This window comes from Callorhinchus milii, unplaced genomic scaffold, assembly GCF_018977255.1.
Source record: "Callorhinchus milii isolate IMCB2004 unplaced genomic scaffold, IMCB_Cmil_1.0 Scaffold16, whole genome shotgun sequence".
NCBI lineage: Eukaryota > Metazoa > Chordata > Chondrichthyes > Chimaeriformes > Callorhinchidae > Callorhinchus > Callorhinchus milii.
Window position 1 is genome coordinate 14,721,860 of NW_024704757.1, and position 18,153 is coordinate 14,740,012.

An 18,153-nucleotide genomic window follows, 5' to 3' on the forward strand; every position below is an offset into this window, starting at 1 on the left:
CACTGATCAGGTTTCTGTGCTTGTTAATCGGATGGCTTACTTACGCCCTGAGCACAACAACTTGGGAGAGCAATCGCTTTACTTCCTCCTTCTCACTCCTGCGCTTTACAATGCTTGATTCAACGGCACAGCAACAACAACTTGCATTTATATGGCGCCCTTCCCACGGGGCAGGGTCTCGGGGAGCTTAACAGTGCTGGGGGGGGAGGGAGGAGGTGACCGTGAGCACGGTCGGAAGAGGAAGGTCTTCAGTCGTGGTCTAAACGAAGGAGGGAGCAAGGTGGAGGGATTAAGGATACCAGGTTTAAACGTTCAGGCAGGAAAATAACTGAACACTTGTAGAAATACCCACTGATTCAAAAACTGACACAACTTGCTATCAGCTTCAGATCATCCATTGCCTTTGTGGTAACAGCGCAAGTGCAGTTGTTTGCAAACGTGACTTAAAGCAAATGCACAGAGGTTGCGCTTATGGTATAAAAAGATAGCTGGAGGTTTAACAATTAGGAAACTTTTTTGTAAACCTTTTATTGCCCAGTGAAAAGCAACTTGCCGTCTGAAACAGATCAAATATTGACCACGGAGGAGCTATCGTTAATACATTTAGCACTTACATTTGCCATCTGTTATCACAAGGAGCAAACGACTGATTTTTAACACTGTGTGAAGAAGTGCTGAGTATAAGGTAGTTAGTATTGACAGTGTGTTGGTTTAAGGAGGAGGATATGCTGGTTGAGTTGTAGGCAGTGAAAAACTAGTCATTTTATACAACATTTGAGGACTGCGCGAAGAGTTGAACGTTAGCCTAATATGCGTGTCCTTTAAGGCAGTGATGGCCAACCTTTTTGGTCGGCCAATCCCCAAACAAAATTTTTATTTTGACGGTTGAATATTTATTGATTTATGGCCAAACCATGAATCTCGCTTCTCGGTAGCTGCTGGGAACAAAATATTAACTTAACGCAGACTTACGTCGACTTGTGTGAATGTTCGGTATAAAAAGGGCCCCTTTTCGCCACCCCTTGTGGGTCAAAAGTGGTCGGGTAATACTACTTTAAGGTGCATTAACTGTAACCAATTGCCACTTGACCGTTTTGAAATATGAATGAATGAATGAATGAATAAATGAATGAATGAAAAAAAACACAAATATTGCGAAATGTAAGCTTTCTTCCTCAGTATTCATTTCTAGGATCTCTGGGATCTGAGTAAACGTTTGGTGAAAGTAGCCATCTGTGAGATTTCCTCCCTGGGCCTCCATCAGAGTTTAAATTGGTCGCTCGTGAGAGAAGAGTTTGCACAATCAGTCAATACAGCCATCATAGGGCTGACTCACCCATAAAACTCTCCCATTATAAGCAGAGGCACCAAATCATTGGCTTAACAGTGCTCTGTACTGAGTATCAATGGTTTATGTGTTGGTGGTCACCATTCCACACACGAGGAGTCAGACGCTAATTTACGTCATTGGGAGAATGAGATGAATGGGAGGTCGAGAACCTTTGTGATTATCAGCAGAATTTCCATCACGTTTTTTTTCTCACTCCAACTTGATGTCCTACTGTCACACTTGATGTCCTATCGTCTCCACTTGTCTCTCTCGCGCTAGTTTATTTGTGTGCTCGCACGCTCTCTCTCTTTATCTTTCTCTCCCTCACACACTGTGGAATACACACCCATTCATTCATTAGTAAATTACCCTAGAGCCTCAACCATTTAGACCAACCCATCCCAATATAGAAGTAAAGCTGTAGGAAATTCCACACCCATAACACCCAACTGACTCCATTATATAGCGGAGAGATTTCAATACAAATGACACGTTCCATTGACTGGCCCATTCACTCCATGTAATTAATTCTTCCATTATCCGGAAGGGAGTTTCTCCCAGTGTTCTGGTCAACAATCTCCAAATAAAATTGGTCACCCAACCCATGCCTGTTTGTGGGACATTGCTGTGCGCAAATTAACTATTGCATTCGCCCACCTGCTCGTGATTTAGTCACTGTGGTGCAATATTGCTTTAATGCAAGTGTTGCGTTGTGATGGCTCATGCATTTCTGGCACACAACGTGGAGTGGGTGGGTACTGTGTCTCCCTAAAACCAATACTCGATGAAACGTTTGGCACCAGAGTGAGAGTTTGGAGTGGGTATCCCTCCCACGTGTTTATTTTCTTAGCAAAGGACCTGCCACGGACAGGATCGGAAAGGCTATAAGGGAAATAATCCTGCAAGGCAATTCCATAACTCCCCCCTCATCCTCATGGCTTTGTTTACAGTGCCCATGTCCTGTGTCGCCACAGTGGCTGCCTACGTCATTTCCCTCATGCCTACGCCCTATGTCACTTCCTGCTCGCCGCTGATGTTGAAGCAGCTTTAACCATCTTATCAAGCTTTAACCTGTCGGGGAATCCAGCAACTGTTTCGCTGTTGACTACCCTACGGATTAGAGCTTTGGCTTGCGAGGTTAACAGAAGCTGTGCGGGAGGAGTCCAGTCAGATCGACCGAATATACAAAGCGGTTTGACGATTGAGAAGCGTTCAACTGGCTGTGGGCCAACAGAAGATCCCATCAAGTTCAATCCTCCTCTTCAATAAGGAGCATCCTTGTGTTGAACAAAGTAGCTGCCCTTCACCCCCAGTGAAACCCGCTTTAGAAGTTCAGGGGCATGAAGTATTATCTGTGACTAACCAGCCAGATGGTGCTGTAAGACTCAGGATGCAGAGAAAGAGTGAAACCCAATTCAGCTCAACAATGCAGAACCATCACGCACGGTCTTTTAGGAAGAAATATTGAAGCGAGGAAGGAACAGGTGCGTTGGGAACACAAGGAAGACAGTTGAATATTCTTGTAGTCAGTGTTGGGTTGTGCGAAGGAAGGTTAATAACAACAACAACAAGATTTCATTTATAGAGCGCCTTTCACGTCGGGAGGACGTCCCAAGGCGCTGTACAGTTGGGTCAGGACCCGAGCATTGGGGGGAAATGGTCAGGGAAGGGAGGGAGCGAGGAGGGGGTAGAGAGTCGAGAGGGGAGCTGAAGGCACGGTCGAAGAGAAAGGTCTTGAGACCGGCCTTGAAGGAAGAAAGGGAGGAGGCGGCGAAGGCACTGGGGGATGGAGTTCCAGAGCCTCGGGGCTGAGAGGCTGAAGGCCCGGCTTTCACGAGCCAGAGGAACGGAGGGTACGGGCGGGCAAGTAGGGGGATAGTAGGTCGGAGAGGTAGGAGGGAGCGAGGCCGTGAATGGCCTTGTAGGTGAGGGTGAGGATCTTGAATTCGATCCTCTGGGGGATGGGGAGCTGGTGGAGGCGAGCGAGGGTGGGAGTGATGTGGTCAGCACTTTACAAGAATATGAATTAGAATCCTTGCACATTACTTTGCAGAATTCCTATCTGCTTTCTGAAAAATCGCTTACTGTGGTTAGAGATTGTTGTACTCGAGCAACCTATCGAAAGGTTAATCGCTTATACACCCAAACTTTTTTTTACAAAAAAATTGCCCCAGCGGGAGCGACCATTATTGTTTATTGTTAAAGGACATGACTGTTGCCTTTTCAAGATAAGGAATCTGCTCCATTTGAATCCTCTCAGAGCAAAGTTCAACACAATGCGAAGCGGTAACCAAGATAAGAAGAAGCCAGTGCCAACAGGCCTGCAGATTAACCCAGACACCCTCAGATACGCCTTGCTTTCAGTTCTCAGTACTTACTGGATTGTTATCAATCAGAATCCATTCCACGTTGTGCGACCAAACCAAACAAAGTTTGCATGAACTGTCGAGATAAAAATAAGGTGGTGCCATTTCTTCGGTTCCCTTTTCGCATCGCGTTTGCTACAAATATTTTGGGGGTTGCAATTCTCAGCTTGGTAGGAAAGTTTGGTGGCCTGTGAAGGTCCTGTGAAGAATTTGAGGACGTTTTGATGACATGATAAGGCACTGCTTCAAATGCAAGGATTGCTACGTTATTATTGTGTACCATGCCAGCTGGAGAATCGAGAGCGAAGCACTTTGAGACGTCTCGAAGACGTGATAAGGCACTATATCAAATGCAAGGATTGTTATTATTGTTATTAATATTAATAAAGTGAGAGTTGGCCATGTCTGCATTGCATGATTGTCAATTTCTTTGCATTGGCAAAATTCACTGCCATCTTCGGAGATAGAGTTAGTGACGAGGTTGCGAGTACAAATGAATGTCGAATTTACTTCCTGGCATTTGTTTTCTGGCTGAGCATGCGATAAGGAATCTCTGAAAGGTTTTCTGATTTATCAACGCATTAGAATACCAGCAGCCTATCCATCACAGTGTTTTTCCACCATCGGGAGTGGAATCTGTTAACTGTCCATCCTTTGAAACTTCAGTCATTAAATGCAAGAGTCAAACCAGTGTGAATGGCTGAAGTTCTATTTACGCTCTTACACACTAAATTACTTATTGCGCAAATAGGCTTCACGCCAAATACATTTTTAAAAAAAGCAATAATAATTTGGTCACTCCAGTCCACGGCTGTTTGTGGCGACGCTGCTGTGCGCAATTGGCTGATGGGTTTCACCAACAAAATGTACAGTCGATTCACTTTTAGGTGTATTATATGAAGCGCTGTGAGACGTGACTAACCGTTGTACCAATACAAGCATTATTATATTACAACAACAACTTGCATTTATATAGCGCTTTCCACCCTGGGCAGCGTCACAGAGCGCTTAACAATGGCCGAGCCCGACACCAAGCCAGGGGGAGGGGGAAGGTCACGGTCTAAGAGGAATATATTATATAAACAATACTTTAGCAGAGTATCGTACAAGAATAGAGATCAAATGTTCAAGCGTCTGTGTTTCTGGCAGAAGAATGCGTAGGGAGGGAGAAAAGCGTTCGGATAAACTGCACCCTTGAGCTGTATATGTTGCATCCCCGCCATTAGCATGCAATATTCATGTAAAACTCACAGGTTACTACATTTGTGAAATGGCAGTGCATGGTTGTGGAATGATAGGATTGCGCTGCAACATAGAATAGACGTAAGGACGTGAGATGCGTTCTTTTAATCGAAGAGCAATCCTGAACGGTTCGGGTAGCGTTGTTTGGTTTCTGATGGTCTGTCGCTGTGAGACGTGAAGGTCTGTCCGCGCGTTCACCATTCCGTTCCGCCCCACAGAGGCACAGCAGACTGGTTCGGCGTTAGCAAAGACAGTGACACCACCCAGAAATGGCAGAGGAAGAGCCTTCGTCACTGCAGCCAGAGGTACGGCAAGCTTAAGTCACATGTCATCCGGGAGATGGAACTGCCCAGCCAGGACAATATCTCCCTGACCAGCACTGAAACCCCTCCTCCGCTGTACGTGGGACCCCAGTTTGGCATGCAGAAGGTAAGCACTGTGAACAAGGCAATAGTGGTTCCTCTCCCTGACCCAGCGATGTACAGATTTCTCATCCTGGTGCTGCTGTTCAATATGAAGATGAAAGAAGACAACTGGTGTCACACCCAGTCGCCTGCTCCTGTGTAAACATGTTTTCACTTCACTAAAACCTGGGTGTGGGAGGGCAAAGTTATTAAAAAGTGTATGTATATATATATATATATAAATTATCGCAGCTGCAGGAAGGGTGAAAGCACACAAGGTCCCTGAATACATTTCAAGTGAAGTCCTTCGCCAAGTTGCTTTGTGAAAGGCCCACAAAATTCCTCAGAAGAGGCCAAACAAGTACACTTTCAAGAATTTCAGGGGTTCGCCTACACAATACACAGTCACTACCCTTGAACATAGATGCTGCGAAGCACTTTGAACCGTCCTCCTGCCATGAAGGGAGCTGTATCAAATGTGAGGATTGTTCATTTTCTTCCTTACTCATTTGGGGCCGATAATCGCAGTGGCAAATTTGAATTGCCGAACTTATTTCACTGAAATGCACCATTACTGTGTGGTTTACATTGGTTAAACTCCAGCAGTTATTTCCCAACACACACACACATACACACACACACAGTCTGGGGTGCCCAGGCTTTGACTCTCGCTCATCTGTGTCTAATACTCTTCACAAGGTATCTCGCTCCTGGGAGAGAATGTGCATTCCATTCCGGACACAGGGGAATATCCACGCGGAGGTGACATTAACATGTGGAATCCTCGGGCTGGTTTGGATACGTTTAAATTGCAGTGATGTGTCTGTGCCAGACACCCAGTTGACCTCTGCTGCAATATCAAACACAAAGATTATTACTTACATATATATTATGGCCACCATTCGATTGCAGTTCGCACCAGGTCCAGAAACAGGGTGCACGCTCCCTGCAACCTGGGATCAACCGTTTACGTAACGAGCTCCTGCCTGTTTCGGGGTTTTACCAAGGTAACTTTGGATTCCGCACATCAGAGTTAATAGGGTGGGTACAGACACCAGCAGCCTCAGGGTACGACACAAATGTGTCTTTGAACAGGCACTGAAATATCCCGCAACAGGCATGTGTCACGGGACTTAATGAATCTGTAATTAAAACTCTCTTTAAAGACTCCTCCCTTTTGCAAATTACTCTGTTTTCTCCCTGTGCCAAATTTTTTTTTTTTAAAAAAAAACAACGCGATATTTTGATAAATTAACCTGCTTGCCTCCAAACACAGTCACTACACTTTACGGTACCTCTCGTGAAGCGTTTTGAGGAGCTGCGTCAAAGGCAAGGATGATGATGTTCTCGCGGGCTGGCCAACCTCTCAGTAATGTATCTCGATAAAAGGCTTTTTACGTGTTTAGTTATTCATCCAATTTCCCGAGCCATGTTGATGCAGGTGTGATTACCGCAGATTAGAATTAAGTCATTCATTGACTGTTTGTGAAGTGCATTTATTGTGCATAATATACAGCTGCCAAAACAAATTACTATAATCAGTTGTCGCGCAGTGTTTACGCATACTGAACTGAGCCAGGGTGAGACGTGTGCATTGATGATGTGTGGTGACACGATGTGGGCACTGACTCTTGCCCTCCGCAGCAATGCGGAATCTCTCGTTCTTGTCAAACGGTTTGGCTTCATCGTGTGCGTCCTCAAACTCTCGCTCCCTTTGTCCAGTTCTTGGCCCAGCAGTCAAACACTCAGTGATTCACAGCGCCCCGTGGCTGCCTACGTACTGAAATCGTGCTTGACTTTGTCTCTGCGTTAAGGTTCCCAAGAGCAGCCCGATGCCAACCGCAAAGACCGTCTTAATTATGACTTACTGCAAAGGTGGCAATGGCTGTATAAAGTGTTTGTCAGACAAGTCCGTTTCAGCTCAGAAGAAGGCTATTTAACCCAGCGAATCAGCCCTGGTGCTAAATGGCTCTTTTCAATATTAATCGCAATCTCCAGCTCTTTCCCGGGAAATTTCAGGAAAGATACTGGTCCTGATTAAACCTAGTGAGTTTTCTGTGTCGTTCGCTGCAGGTCTCAAGATGTTTCTCCACCACCTTCAGTGTATTAGAGTGTAGCTTCCCCAGGCACGGCAGGCCTGAAGCCATCAAAGTGAATAAGCCATTAAATACACGCAGTACATTCAATTACTAAATTACAGCAACAGCTTTTTAACATCCACCTTTGTGCTATATAAGTGCAGAAGCATATTGAATATTATAGAGTATTGAATGTTGTGAAAGTGCTTCAAAAGACAAGGGAGTCTCCTCCTGTGTCCTGTCCAACAATCCTCCAGATCTACGGGTCATTCACCTCCAGTGATTGATAATATAATAATAATAATCCTTGCATCTGATACAGCGCCTTATCACGTCTTCTAGACGTCACAAAGCGCTTCACAGAATTGACTGTAAAGTGAATTGACTGTATATTTTGTGGGCGAAACACAGCAGCCAATTGCGCACAGCAGCGTCCCACAAACAGTCGTGGATTGAGTGACCAATTTATTATTATTATTATTGGAGGAATTATTACCTCCGGAAAAGCGATCCCCCAATCGACTAACATCCGAGTTCCTGCTTGATTGGAGCATTGCTGTTACAAATTGGCTATTAAGTCAAGTTACAGAGTGATGATTTTCTGAACATTAGGTGATCCACAGGAATATCACAGGCAACTGCGTTCTATGATGTGCAGGAATCTTAACTGTGTTCTCTGGCAGTCTAAAGACTCCATATGTGTGTGAGCTCTCTGAATACTGGGTGGAGAGATCCTTACATATTTCCTGCAGTCCTGGGAGGTTTGCGGACTGATCCATGTTATTGGCGTCAGGTTTAATTACAGATTCTGCTGGACCAGAGGAGTAGTGGGGAGAAATCCCTAGCTGCTCAATGGACCTTATTTAATCAGCGCAAACTGACTTTAATGGTATTTTGTTCTTCATTAAGAAGAAAATATATATTTGCACTGAGAATTGGCTTCGGTGCAACGTGATTTTGCCATTGGCAATGCGTTGAGAAGATTTAATTACAGGCACCAATGTTCCCACCACAAAGACCATGTGCGCACTGGGCTGGCTGCCCAAATTTCGGATTGATTCAACAGACACCAATATTACATGCGATCCAGTACTTTTTTTTAAAAAACAAAAGTGCCCTAGAGTGCTGTGAATTTAACTAAAAGTCAAAGCCAAAAGCTCAAAGGTTCCATTATTTAGCCTAGATGTGTTTTCGCAGTTAAACACATATGGCTGCATTTCCCTCTACGCTGTTCTGTTCATTTCCAACAAACTGGAGCATTTTTTTTTTTTTTTTGCCTTGACGGATATGTAACGGTGAACCACGGTAATTAGTAGACTGTCGGGAGTGGCTGAGTCCATCGCCGCTGTGACAATTGTGTCTCTTTGCTGTCTCTTATCGTGCTGCGGTGGAAACCGAACGTATCACCGTGTCTGTGAACAAGTCTCCCTCTTTCTCTTTTCCTCCCCAACCTCGAGCAGACTGTTCCCTTGCCAGCTTTTATGAGTCGTGTGAGCGGTCGAGACATTTGTATCTCAGTGAATGTTTCCCAGTAGTTTCGGGTTGCACCAGGTGGAACGGAGCTCATTTGAGTTGAAAACAAACCCTTACCTGAATTTTGCATAATTACGTTTTCGATTTGGCTTCCTGACAATCGCATGGCGTGCGTCCCTGACGCTTCTGACTCTTTTTTTGCCTCATTTTCCTTACTATGAAGCACGTTCTCGCACTACCCCTGTCTACTAACGCACGTCCGAAATTCCACCTGGTTTTAGCCAGTGAAAGCATTTTGTCATGACATTTCAAAGGTCGTGCAACAATTTGGAAAATTCTTAAATTCGGCCTTAATTAGGAAGTTCTCAAGAAGCCAAAGGGTCTCTAAATTAAAATCGATCAACAGTTCTTAGCTGTTCTTCTGTTTAAGACAAAATAGTCTTAATATTGATGAAGATTTAGGTGAAATCTCGAGCCTTGAGTCTCTTCATAATGATCTGTATTTGGCTTCAGCCGCCTCCTTTCTATTTCTGCTTTGAAAATGTAACCGAAAACTCTTTTTGTGGCCTTTCTGCTACAGAAATTATTATTGTTAATAATATTGTTCACGTTTGATATAGCACCTTTCACTTCAAAGAGCCTCAAGGATTGACTGAGCGACTGTTCACTTGCAGGCATGGGCGGCAACTCAATTGCACACAGCAACGTCCCACAAATGGCCTTAAATTCTTAATAGTTTCTATTCTATCTGCCTTTTAGGGTGTTGTTTCTGTGTCCCCAGCTGTTCTGTATGAATAGTTATGACTCCTTTACATCAAACCGAACCGTTTAGTACAACTAAGTTTGAAATGCTTCCAATGAGCTCATCACCTTTTTACAACATACCAAGTCAGTATGGTGCAAGACTATTTGAACAAAGCATCTCATTGTGGTCGAACACATGCTCTGAGATGGTATCTTTTATATATATATACACACACACACACGAGGTGACCAATAAATCGTGATAACTACCCTATTACCTAAAAAAAAACATCATTTCTTTAAGACTTACTAGACATTTTAATGGTGTCACGACGTTTTGGTCACCGTGTGTAACGCAGGTATTTACGAGGTATCTAATGTACATTCTTGTTTTTCTCTCATCTCCGCGCAGATCATCGATCCTTTGGCCAGAGGGAGAGCGTTCCGAATGCCGGATGAAGGGGATGGGTTCAGCGTTCCACACACTCCGATCACTCCCGGTGCTACATCCCTCTGCTCCTTCACCAGCTCCCGTTCCGGCTTCAACCGTGTCCCTAAGAGGAGGAAGAGAGAGTCCGTGGCTAAGATGAGTTTCCGAGCAGCAGCAGCCCTGGTCAAGGTAGGGGAAGAATGTTCTAAACACCCAACAACAACTTGCATTTATATAGTGCCCCTCATACAGGGTAGCGTCCCAGAGCTCTTGATGGTGTTTGAGCCAGGGGGGGGAGAGGTGACCGTAGGCGCGGTCAAAGTGGAAGGTCTTCAGGTGCGACTCGAAGCTGGGGAAGGAGGGGGCAAGGCAGAGGGTTACAGGGAGAGTGTTCCAGAGTTTGGGGTTTTTGGTACTTCAGTGCTTCGGAGAATAGGGCACTGGCCTGTCAGCCCAAGTCTATACCATCTACAGCTTCAAAACAGCTGCCGGTTGAAGGCCTTCAATGAACCAATTTGGTTCGTGTCGAGCAGCGAACGCACCTTGCGCTTACACAGCACCTTTCACGCAAGACCAACATCTCAGGGTTCTTCACGAAGACGTTTGGGATCCCTGAGCAAGGAGGAAAGGAGAGGAAGTGGAGATTTGATCGAACACACTGGGACATGTGCAACTGCCCCAAACCCTCTGGGATGCTGCCTCGTGTGAAGGGCGCTATATAAATGCACGTTGTTGTTGTTGTTGTTGTTGTTGCCCTGGCTGGCTGTACAGTATTTGGTTGCAGCGGCCGCTGGCTTTCATTGATAATTTTTTCTCACGCTGACACACCACTCCTGGTGTGGAAAAACAAACATCGCCACCTTCTCTTCGGTGAAGCTTCACCTTTAACATGATTGAACACGTCTTGAATTTTGCGCCTCTGAGGCTGTGCACAGACAAGTGAGCCCGTTCCTGCTGCGTGAGGCATCTTTGTGAGAGCTTTTATGTTCGTGTCAGGGCACTTTTGGAGTACGTGCATTTGAAGAAACGCTACCTACAGCCAAAAGGTGTGCTGCGCGTAAGCGACAATATTGCGCGGCGGGGTTTAACTACCTGATACGTTGGGCAAGTTTCCCAGTTGTTAGTCGATTGGCGAATCGCTTTTCCGGGGGTAATAATCCCTCCGAAACATTTCTTTTTTTTAAAAAAAAGAAGAATTCGGTCACTCGATCCACGACTGTTTGTGGGGCACTGCTGTGCGCCATTGGCTGCCCCGTTTCGCCCACAAAATACGCAGCCAGTTCCCTTCACAGTATAGTCTGTGACGCGCTTTGTGACGTCTCGAAGACGTGATATGGCGCCTGTATCAAATGCGAGGGTTATTGTTAACTCATCCGTTGCCTCCACTTACACAGGGCCGTTCTCTCAGAGAAAGCACCATTCGACGGACTCAGAGACGCAGCTTCACACCTGCCAGTTTTATCGAGGAGGACACTGTGGATTTCCAGGATGAACTGGACACCTCTTTCTTTGCAAGGGTGAGATTACACGGTGCGCAGCTCAAAGCGTCCAACTTCATTTCATCTCATCGCTAATTCGGGGGCGTTTGCCGCATGCGTATCAAATTGGTTTGCTGAATCGTGGAGTACGAGAGACTTGTACAGAGGGTGAGCGATGTTCTGGGAATAAGAACAGTGACCCCCAGTGAAGGTTGTTAGTGTAAATGTTTTATACAAAAACATCCAATGTACAGATTTCTACCCGTTCTCCCAAGCGCTGGTGCCTTTTCTCAGTCGGCACAGCGAGAGTGTTCAATCGTAAGTTTGTTTCCTTTTCCGACGTGGCTTTATTTGGCGTTTTGACGGAAGTGGAAAGGAATCTCGCACAGTTTTTGTCTGTCCTCTTGACAAGAGACAGCAATCTGTCTCCTTCTCTCCTCCACCACCATCAACACCCAACAGTCTGGCAAATTCTCTACGACCAGCCTCGTATAAATGTCCCTCGAGACTCTGATCTCTCGGTTGATGCCCAACGCTCTAGCCCGTATGAAGATAGGGGCTCAAGTTACTGGATGTGTTTATACACTGCATTTCTAGACATGTAAGAGTTATCTTGAGATCAGGCGTGGGATGAGTGTACCAAAAGAAGAGCTGCGACATTCTTTCAATTCAAGAGACTGAAAGAGATATTGTGGTTGGTAAATCTGGCTTGTGCTCAGAGAGACGTTGCATTGCGTTCCAGAGACTTGGCGTGTAAGCCCGTTACAGAGAAGTGCGTGGTGGGGGGGGGGGTGGGGGGGGGGAAGCAAGCCACCCGGGGTGAGAGACAGAAATCGATTGGTTTACCAGATCAGTTTTCTTGCCGAATAACAGATGATCTTGTGCGTCCAAAGGCTGAATTTGCATTGGCTGTTAATGCCCTAAATGGAATCCCGTTACTGTGAATGTGAGACACTCTGTTACTGGGTTCGATACCCCCGCTGCTCGATAGATAGACTGCACAGTACTGGGTCAAGCACTGTGTGAAGACAACAGAAGGCACAGAGAATGCAAAGGTGTATTCGGCTAGAGAATGACCCCCCTCCCCACCCCCCCACCCCCACCCCCCCCAGTTTGTGAAGTGATGCAGAATTGCCAGCAATTTCTGTTCGTGTTGATTTCTTGCAATGGCACCGTTAGAGGAGAAGGGAAGTTTCAACCAATTCAATGGGACTTTCTTGACTATCGAGGACTTTTCCTTTCGCAACAAACACCTTCGGAGCTGTAAGAGGTCTGGTCCCAGTATCTCTTTATCCATATTCAGTAATTCTGAGCAAGTATTATTTTACTGCAGGTTAGTTGAAGTAGGTGATCTCCGTGTGGACCATATTTGGAGATACGCTTATCTGTATTGTAACGTAGATGCTTCCATGAAGCGCTTTGGGACGTCTCGAAGACGTGATAAGGCCCTATATCTAATGCAAGGATTATTATTATTATTAATATTGTGTGTCCCCCGTATTGACGGAGCATTGGAAATTCACACAGAGATGCCAGTTACAATGATTTGCAAGCTCCCAGGCTTGGGAGTGGGTGTGGGTGTGTGGGTGTGGGTGTGTAGGGGTGGGGGGAAGAGGGGCAAGGGATGGATGGAGTTAGTTCATCTTGTATTCCTGTGTTTTGTGTGCGATGACCTCATATGAAAAACACTCGGTGTCTGTGTGAAACTAAAGCCGTGCAGAAGACAGAGCTGATTTTCTGCTCTCAGTTAGGAGCTCTCCCTCCATCTGGCCTGAGTCAGGCCACAGGGACAGCGAGCACTCAGCTGGAAGATTTGCGTGTTTATATATGGCGGGGGAGGGAGGGAGGGAGGGAGGGAGGGAATATCAGTGGAGAACAGGATTCGGTTCGGGTTAGGGTGTCCATCACAGACGGTGGAATAGTTTACCCGTACACGCTGCTGCTCCTATGTAATTTATAAGTTATAAAATAACAGGTGTAATTTGTTGTTGTTGTTGTTGTTGTCGGGGCCACACCGCTGAAGAGCGGGGGGGAGAGTGCAGGAAGTCACGTCATTTCACAGGCTCAAAGTGAAGTGACCAATTTTTGTGTGTTTGTGCGCGTGTGTGCGCACGTGTGAGTGCGTGTGTTTGTGCGTGTGTTTTCGTGTGTGTGTGCGCGTGAGTGCGTGTGTTTGTGCGTGTGTTTTCGTGTGTGTGTGTGTGCGTGTGTGTGGGATTTTTTTCCCCCCCCCTTTGAACCTCTGATTCTTTCGGCCAGGAAGGAGCCGCCCTAAACGAAGAGCTGTCCACCTACCACGACGAGGTGTTCGAGCCGCCGGAGGCCGATCCCACCAAGGAGACGGACGACGCGGATCAAGCTGACCTGACGGGCAGTGCCCTGGACAAGAGCGAGCTGGAGAGAAGCCATTTGATGCTGTGAGTAGCCAGCGTTACGGCACCACCACAACACGGCTGAGATCCGGACGGTCCCGTCACCCGCGAGATGGTGGCCCCCACCAGGTCCGTGGGGATTCCACCGCTTTACGTCCCTTTACACCCCCGTGTTCCCGACCCGGCTCTTCTTTCCCCGGCTACTGCCGCGGCCGCAAATTGGCCGCCGCGATTCCACCTGCTCGGCGTACGGTTGGTCCGCGTTGCAGCGTGTTCCGGGAAGCGCTTCGAGACGCCTGGGAAGGCGTGACGAGGCGCCGGATCGAAGGCGAGGATTACTGTCGTTCTGCTCTGAACCCCAACACGTTAGTTTGAAGCGTGGCGACTCTTCAGTCAGTCAAAGGAGAGTCGTTCCTTCCGTGGACCGGGCAAGAGTTAATTCACCCGCTGGTGCAAACTGGCAAAAGGAGAAAGCTCAGTCTCCCCCCCGCCCACCCCCCCGCCCCTCCAACCCTCCCCACCCAGTGATGTCGTGTCTGGAGTTCAGAGCGGTTCGGTCCATGACAGCATAGCCCCTGAGAGAAGTTTTTTTTGAAGCAGGGAGTCTTAGAAAGAAAGCGGGGGTTGGGAGGGCATGATACACATCTGGATCGGATCATAAATTGGAGCATTGTGTCAGGTTATGGGGCCCAACCTTCATTCGTATTAGATTAACGGGAGAGTGACTCCCTTGTTTGCCTGCTGTTTACCGCCAACAACCAATACCACCAAACCCCACCCTCCCCACTAAACCCTCACCCCCTCTTGCCCCCCCCTCCCCATCCTCAATCATTCCACAACAAAGTCCCAGAGGCATCATCCCAGATTTGTTTTTGGGATTGTTTCAACATTTTTCGTTCGATACGCCGTCCCTTCACAGCTGGATAAACCAAGGTTCTCTTCCTCCCCCAACCCAGCCCCATCCCCGTTACTGGAACATATTGTGCAACACTGGCTCTTTGCAGGCAGTCTTTGGAGTAATTCCCGAAGCAGAGTGTTTCATGGCATGGCATTGAATTCCCTTTGCCCGCTCCCTCCCTCTCTCAGCTCCCCCTCTCTCCCCAACGCTCCCTTCCCACCTTCCCACTCCCCTGGCCTGCTCTCACCCATCCCCACCCCTTTCCCTGCCCGTCCCCAGACCTCTCACTGCTTCCAGCGTTAAGCCTAAAAATGGTTTGATTGTCAATAATCACAACAATAATAATCCTCGCGTTTGATACAGAGCCTCATCGCGTCTTCGAGACGTCTCAAAGCTCTTCACAGAACATACCGCAAAGTGAATTGACTGTGCGTTTTCTGGCGGAAGAGGCCACGGGGTGAAGAGCCCACAAGGCCCGTGCTTGGTCCGTGTTTAGGTTTTTTCAAGAAAAAAAATGAAAGAAAAAAATGTTTCGGAGCAAAATAATAATTTAGTAAAAAAAAAAGTTCCTCTCAGCCCCACGCCTGGCCTCTCAGTCAGTCAGTCAGTCAGTCAGTCAGTCAGAGCAAGCCAACGATTCCTGGCACAGTGGTGAGACCTGCAGCTGCCGTCCTTTTGCTGATCTGGCTCCTGCCTGCTCTCCGCACGATGAGCGTTTCAACCAGCAATGAGGCCGCCTGCAAACACAGTGACCCTTTGCCATTCGTACAGCACCTTTCGCGGCTGGAGGGTGTCTCCAAGAAGATGAGAATTTGCCGGGCCGGAGAAGACCGAGGTCCGTCCAGTTCGCCGTCCGCCGTCTTGGCCGTCGCTTGACGTGTCGTGTCCCCAAACTGTACACCGTATCCCCCACACTCCTCCGGATATTATTTTCTGGCAGAAATCTTTATCTAATTTGTGATTGAAACAAACCGCATTTTCTGCTTCCACCGTCTTGTCTCCCCCGGGGAGCCTGTTCCTTCCATAAGTTTACTGCTCGCTCACCGAAGCACCAACAACAACAACTTGTGTTTATACAGGGCCCCCCCCCCCCCACACACCCTTGTGCAAGGTAGCGTCCCAGAGCACTTTACCCACCAGAGCCCGAGGAAACCCTGGACAATTTTGAAAGGGGCGGAGTGGGGGGTGGGTGGGGGCGGGGGAGATGAACCAAAAACCTGGTCAAGGAGGAATGTCTTGTGACGGACTCTAAAAAATGGGGAGGGTGGGTGCGGGGGGGAGTCGGGAGGGACTGCGGACTGGAGTTCCGGGGTAGAATGGTTCAAAGCCCGCCTGCCCGCCCGCTTTCGCCCACTTGTTTAAGTGAGCGTTCAGTCAGAGCGATCGTTTTACACGTCGGCGTTTATCGATTCTCTCTCTCTCTCTCTCTCTCCTCTCTCTCTAGCCCATTGGGTCGGGGCTGGCGAAAACAGAAGGAAGGGAGCCCCCCTCAGCCCAAGGTGCGCTTACGGCAAGAGGTGGTGAGCGTGAGCGGCCAGCGGAGAGGACAGCGGATAGCAATACCTGTAAAGAAACTGCTCGCTAAGGAAAAGAGACCCTACGGACTGGGGATGGTGGGGAAGCTAACAAACCGGACCTATCGTAAGAGGATAGATAGTTACGTCAAGAGGCAAATAGATAATATGGACGATCACCGGTAAGGAACCTTTTTGATTTATTGGCGGTTTATTATTTGGGACTTATTGACCCGTAGAGGCTTGAAGGAGTTAATGGGGACAAGGCAGGACAGTGGGATTGAACGGACAGCTTGTTTTGCAAATCCAGATGTAGCACAGCGTACATACTTATCTGTACACAGCTCATTCACAATCCTAGCATCATTTTAGCGCTTGGATCTCACGTACATTGATCGCTCTCTCTCTCTCTCTCTCTCTCTCTATATATATATATATTGATCTTTCAGTTTTGTCGCTATAATGGGATTTTTCTTGATCAGGTTGTTGGAGAAATAATTGTTATTTGTCACGATCAGCGCATGATTACACCTTCGGTGTGTCATAGACCCCAGGCCTTTGTACTGTCATTTCTGTTTAACTGTAAAATTTCTAATATAAGCTTGGACGTTATTTTTTATATAGAAAATGAATTCTCTTACAAAAAAGGCTTGCAGTTAATCGAAACGGATCTGCGTTTACATTGTGGCGATGTTAAGTAGAAAACGGTGGCTTTACAGCAACTTCGCACGCCGTTGTGTTTGACCACTAATAGATAAACTTTCCCTTGCAGGCCATTTTTCACATACTGGATTACATTTGTGCATATGTTGATCACTATACTAGCTGTGTGTATCTATGGGATTGCTCCAATAGGATTTTCTCAACATGAAACTGTTGATTCGGTAAGTAATAAACTGAGTGTTGCTGTTGACTTGTTTTATCCTTACAATAAGGAAAACTTTCCCTGTGGATATGCAGTCCCTCCTCGTAGCGTAGAGAGTTTAGTTCGTGTCGGCGCATTGAATTCAGTTTTCAATCCATAGACTGTAAAGTATTCTGTTATGCCCCTGTTTTTCTTACCTATAACGCTTCCCACGCTCTCAAATTCAGATGGATCGGATGACCCTTTGTGCCCCGTCAGCATTGTGTTGTGAAGGTCCTCTTGTTTTTAATGATCTCGCCTACAAAAATGCACAGTCACTACACTTTACAGTAAATCCTGTCAAGTGCTTTGTGTCGTCCTTCTGACGAAAAAGGCACTGTATCAAATGCAAGGATTATTATCATAAAATATAGTGACTGGGAGTGCCTGCTTTTAATGCAATCCTTTTATGAGCTGTGAGTGGGTTAACTTAACAGGAAACCTAATTATGTTATTGCGGTAAAAAAAACTAACACTAAAAGTCTCTAACCTTGGTGGCGGGGGGGGGGGGGGGGGGGGGAAATGTCTCATCCGTGGCTCTTAAATTGGTTGTCAAACAAAAGTTCCTACGTTCGATACGATATTCCATTAATTTGGGGCGCCCCAAAAAATGAACCTAATGCTTGACTAATGCTAATATTTACAGTGCGAGCAAGGTTTGAGTATTATGAGTCCCTCTTGAACTTTTCACCTCTTTGTCTCAGCATTATACAGCCTGTTTGAAAGGATCATCGCCATCTTCCTGTGGCTTGTGTGAGATTCTGTCTGCGGACTTTCACTCTTTTCTCTGTGGGATACCAGGAGCGAGAGTTTGAAGCGCTTTGAGACGTCTCGGAGACGTGATCAGGCGCTATATCAAATGCGAGGATTATTATTATTATTATTATTATTATCATTATCTCGTGTGGACAGATAGTCTT

At 46.8% G+C, this 18,153-nt stretch overlaps 1 protein-coding gene across 4 annotated transcripts in view; it reads left to right on the forward strand.

Moving 5' to 3' along the window:
* Positions 1–18,153, forward strand: part of rhbdf1a (rhomboid 5 homolog 1a (Drosophila)) — an 88,193-nt gene that overhangs the window by 59,141 nt on the left and 10,899 nt on the right. For all 4 annotated transcript variants that reach the window (XM_042341146.1, XM_042341147.1, XM_007908399.2 and 1 more), the window contains 6 exons: positions 5,157–5,367; positions 10,050–10,256; positions 11,462–11,584; positions 13,805–13,962; positions 16,260–16,511; positions 17,102–17,213. In XM_042341146.1, the coding sequence (XP_042197080.1) occupies positions 5,157–5,367; positions 10,050–10,256; positions 11,462–11,584; positions 13,805–13,962; positions 16,260–16,511; positions 17,102–17,213 (1,063 nt within the window). The remainder of the gene's footprint in view (positions 1–5,156; positions 5,368–10,049; positions 10,257–11,461; positions 11,585–13,804; positions 13,963–16,259; positions 16,512–17,101; positions 17,214–18,153) is intronic.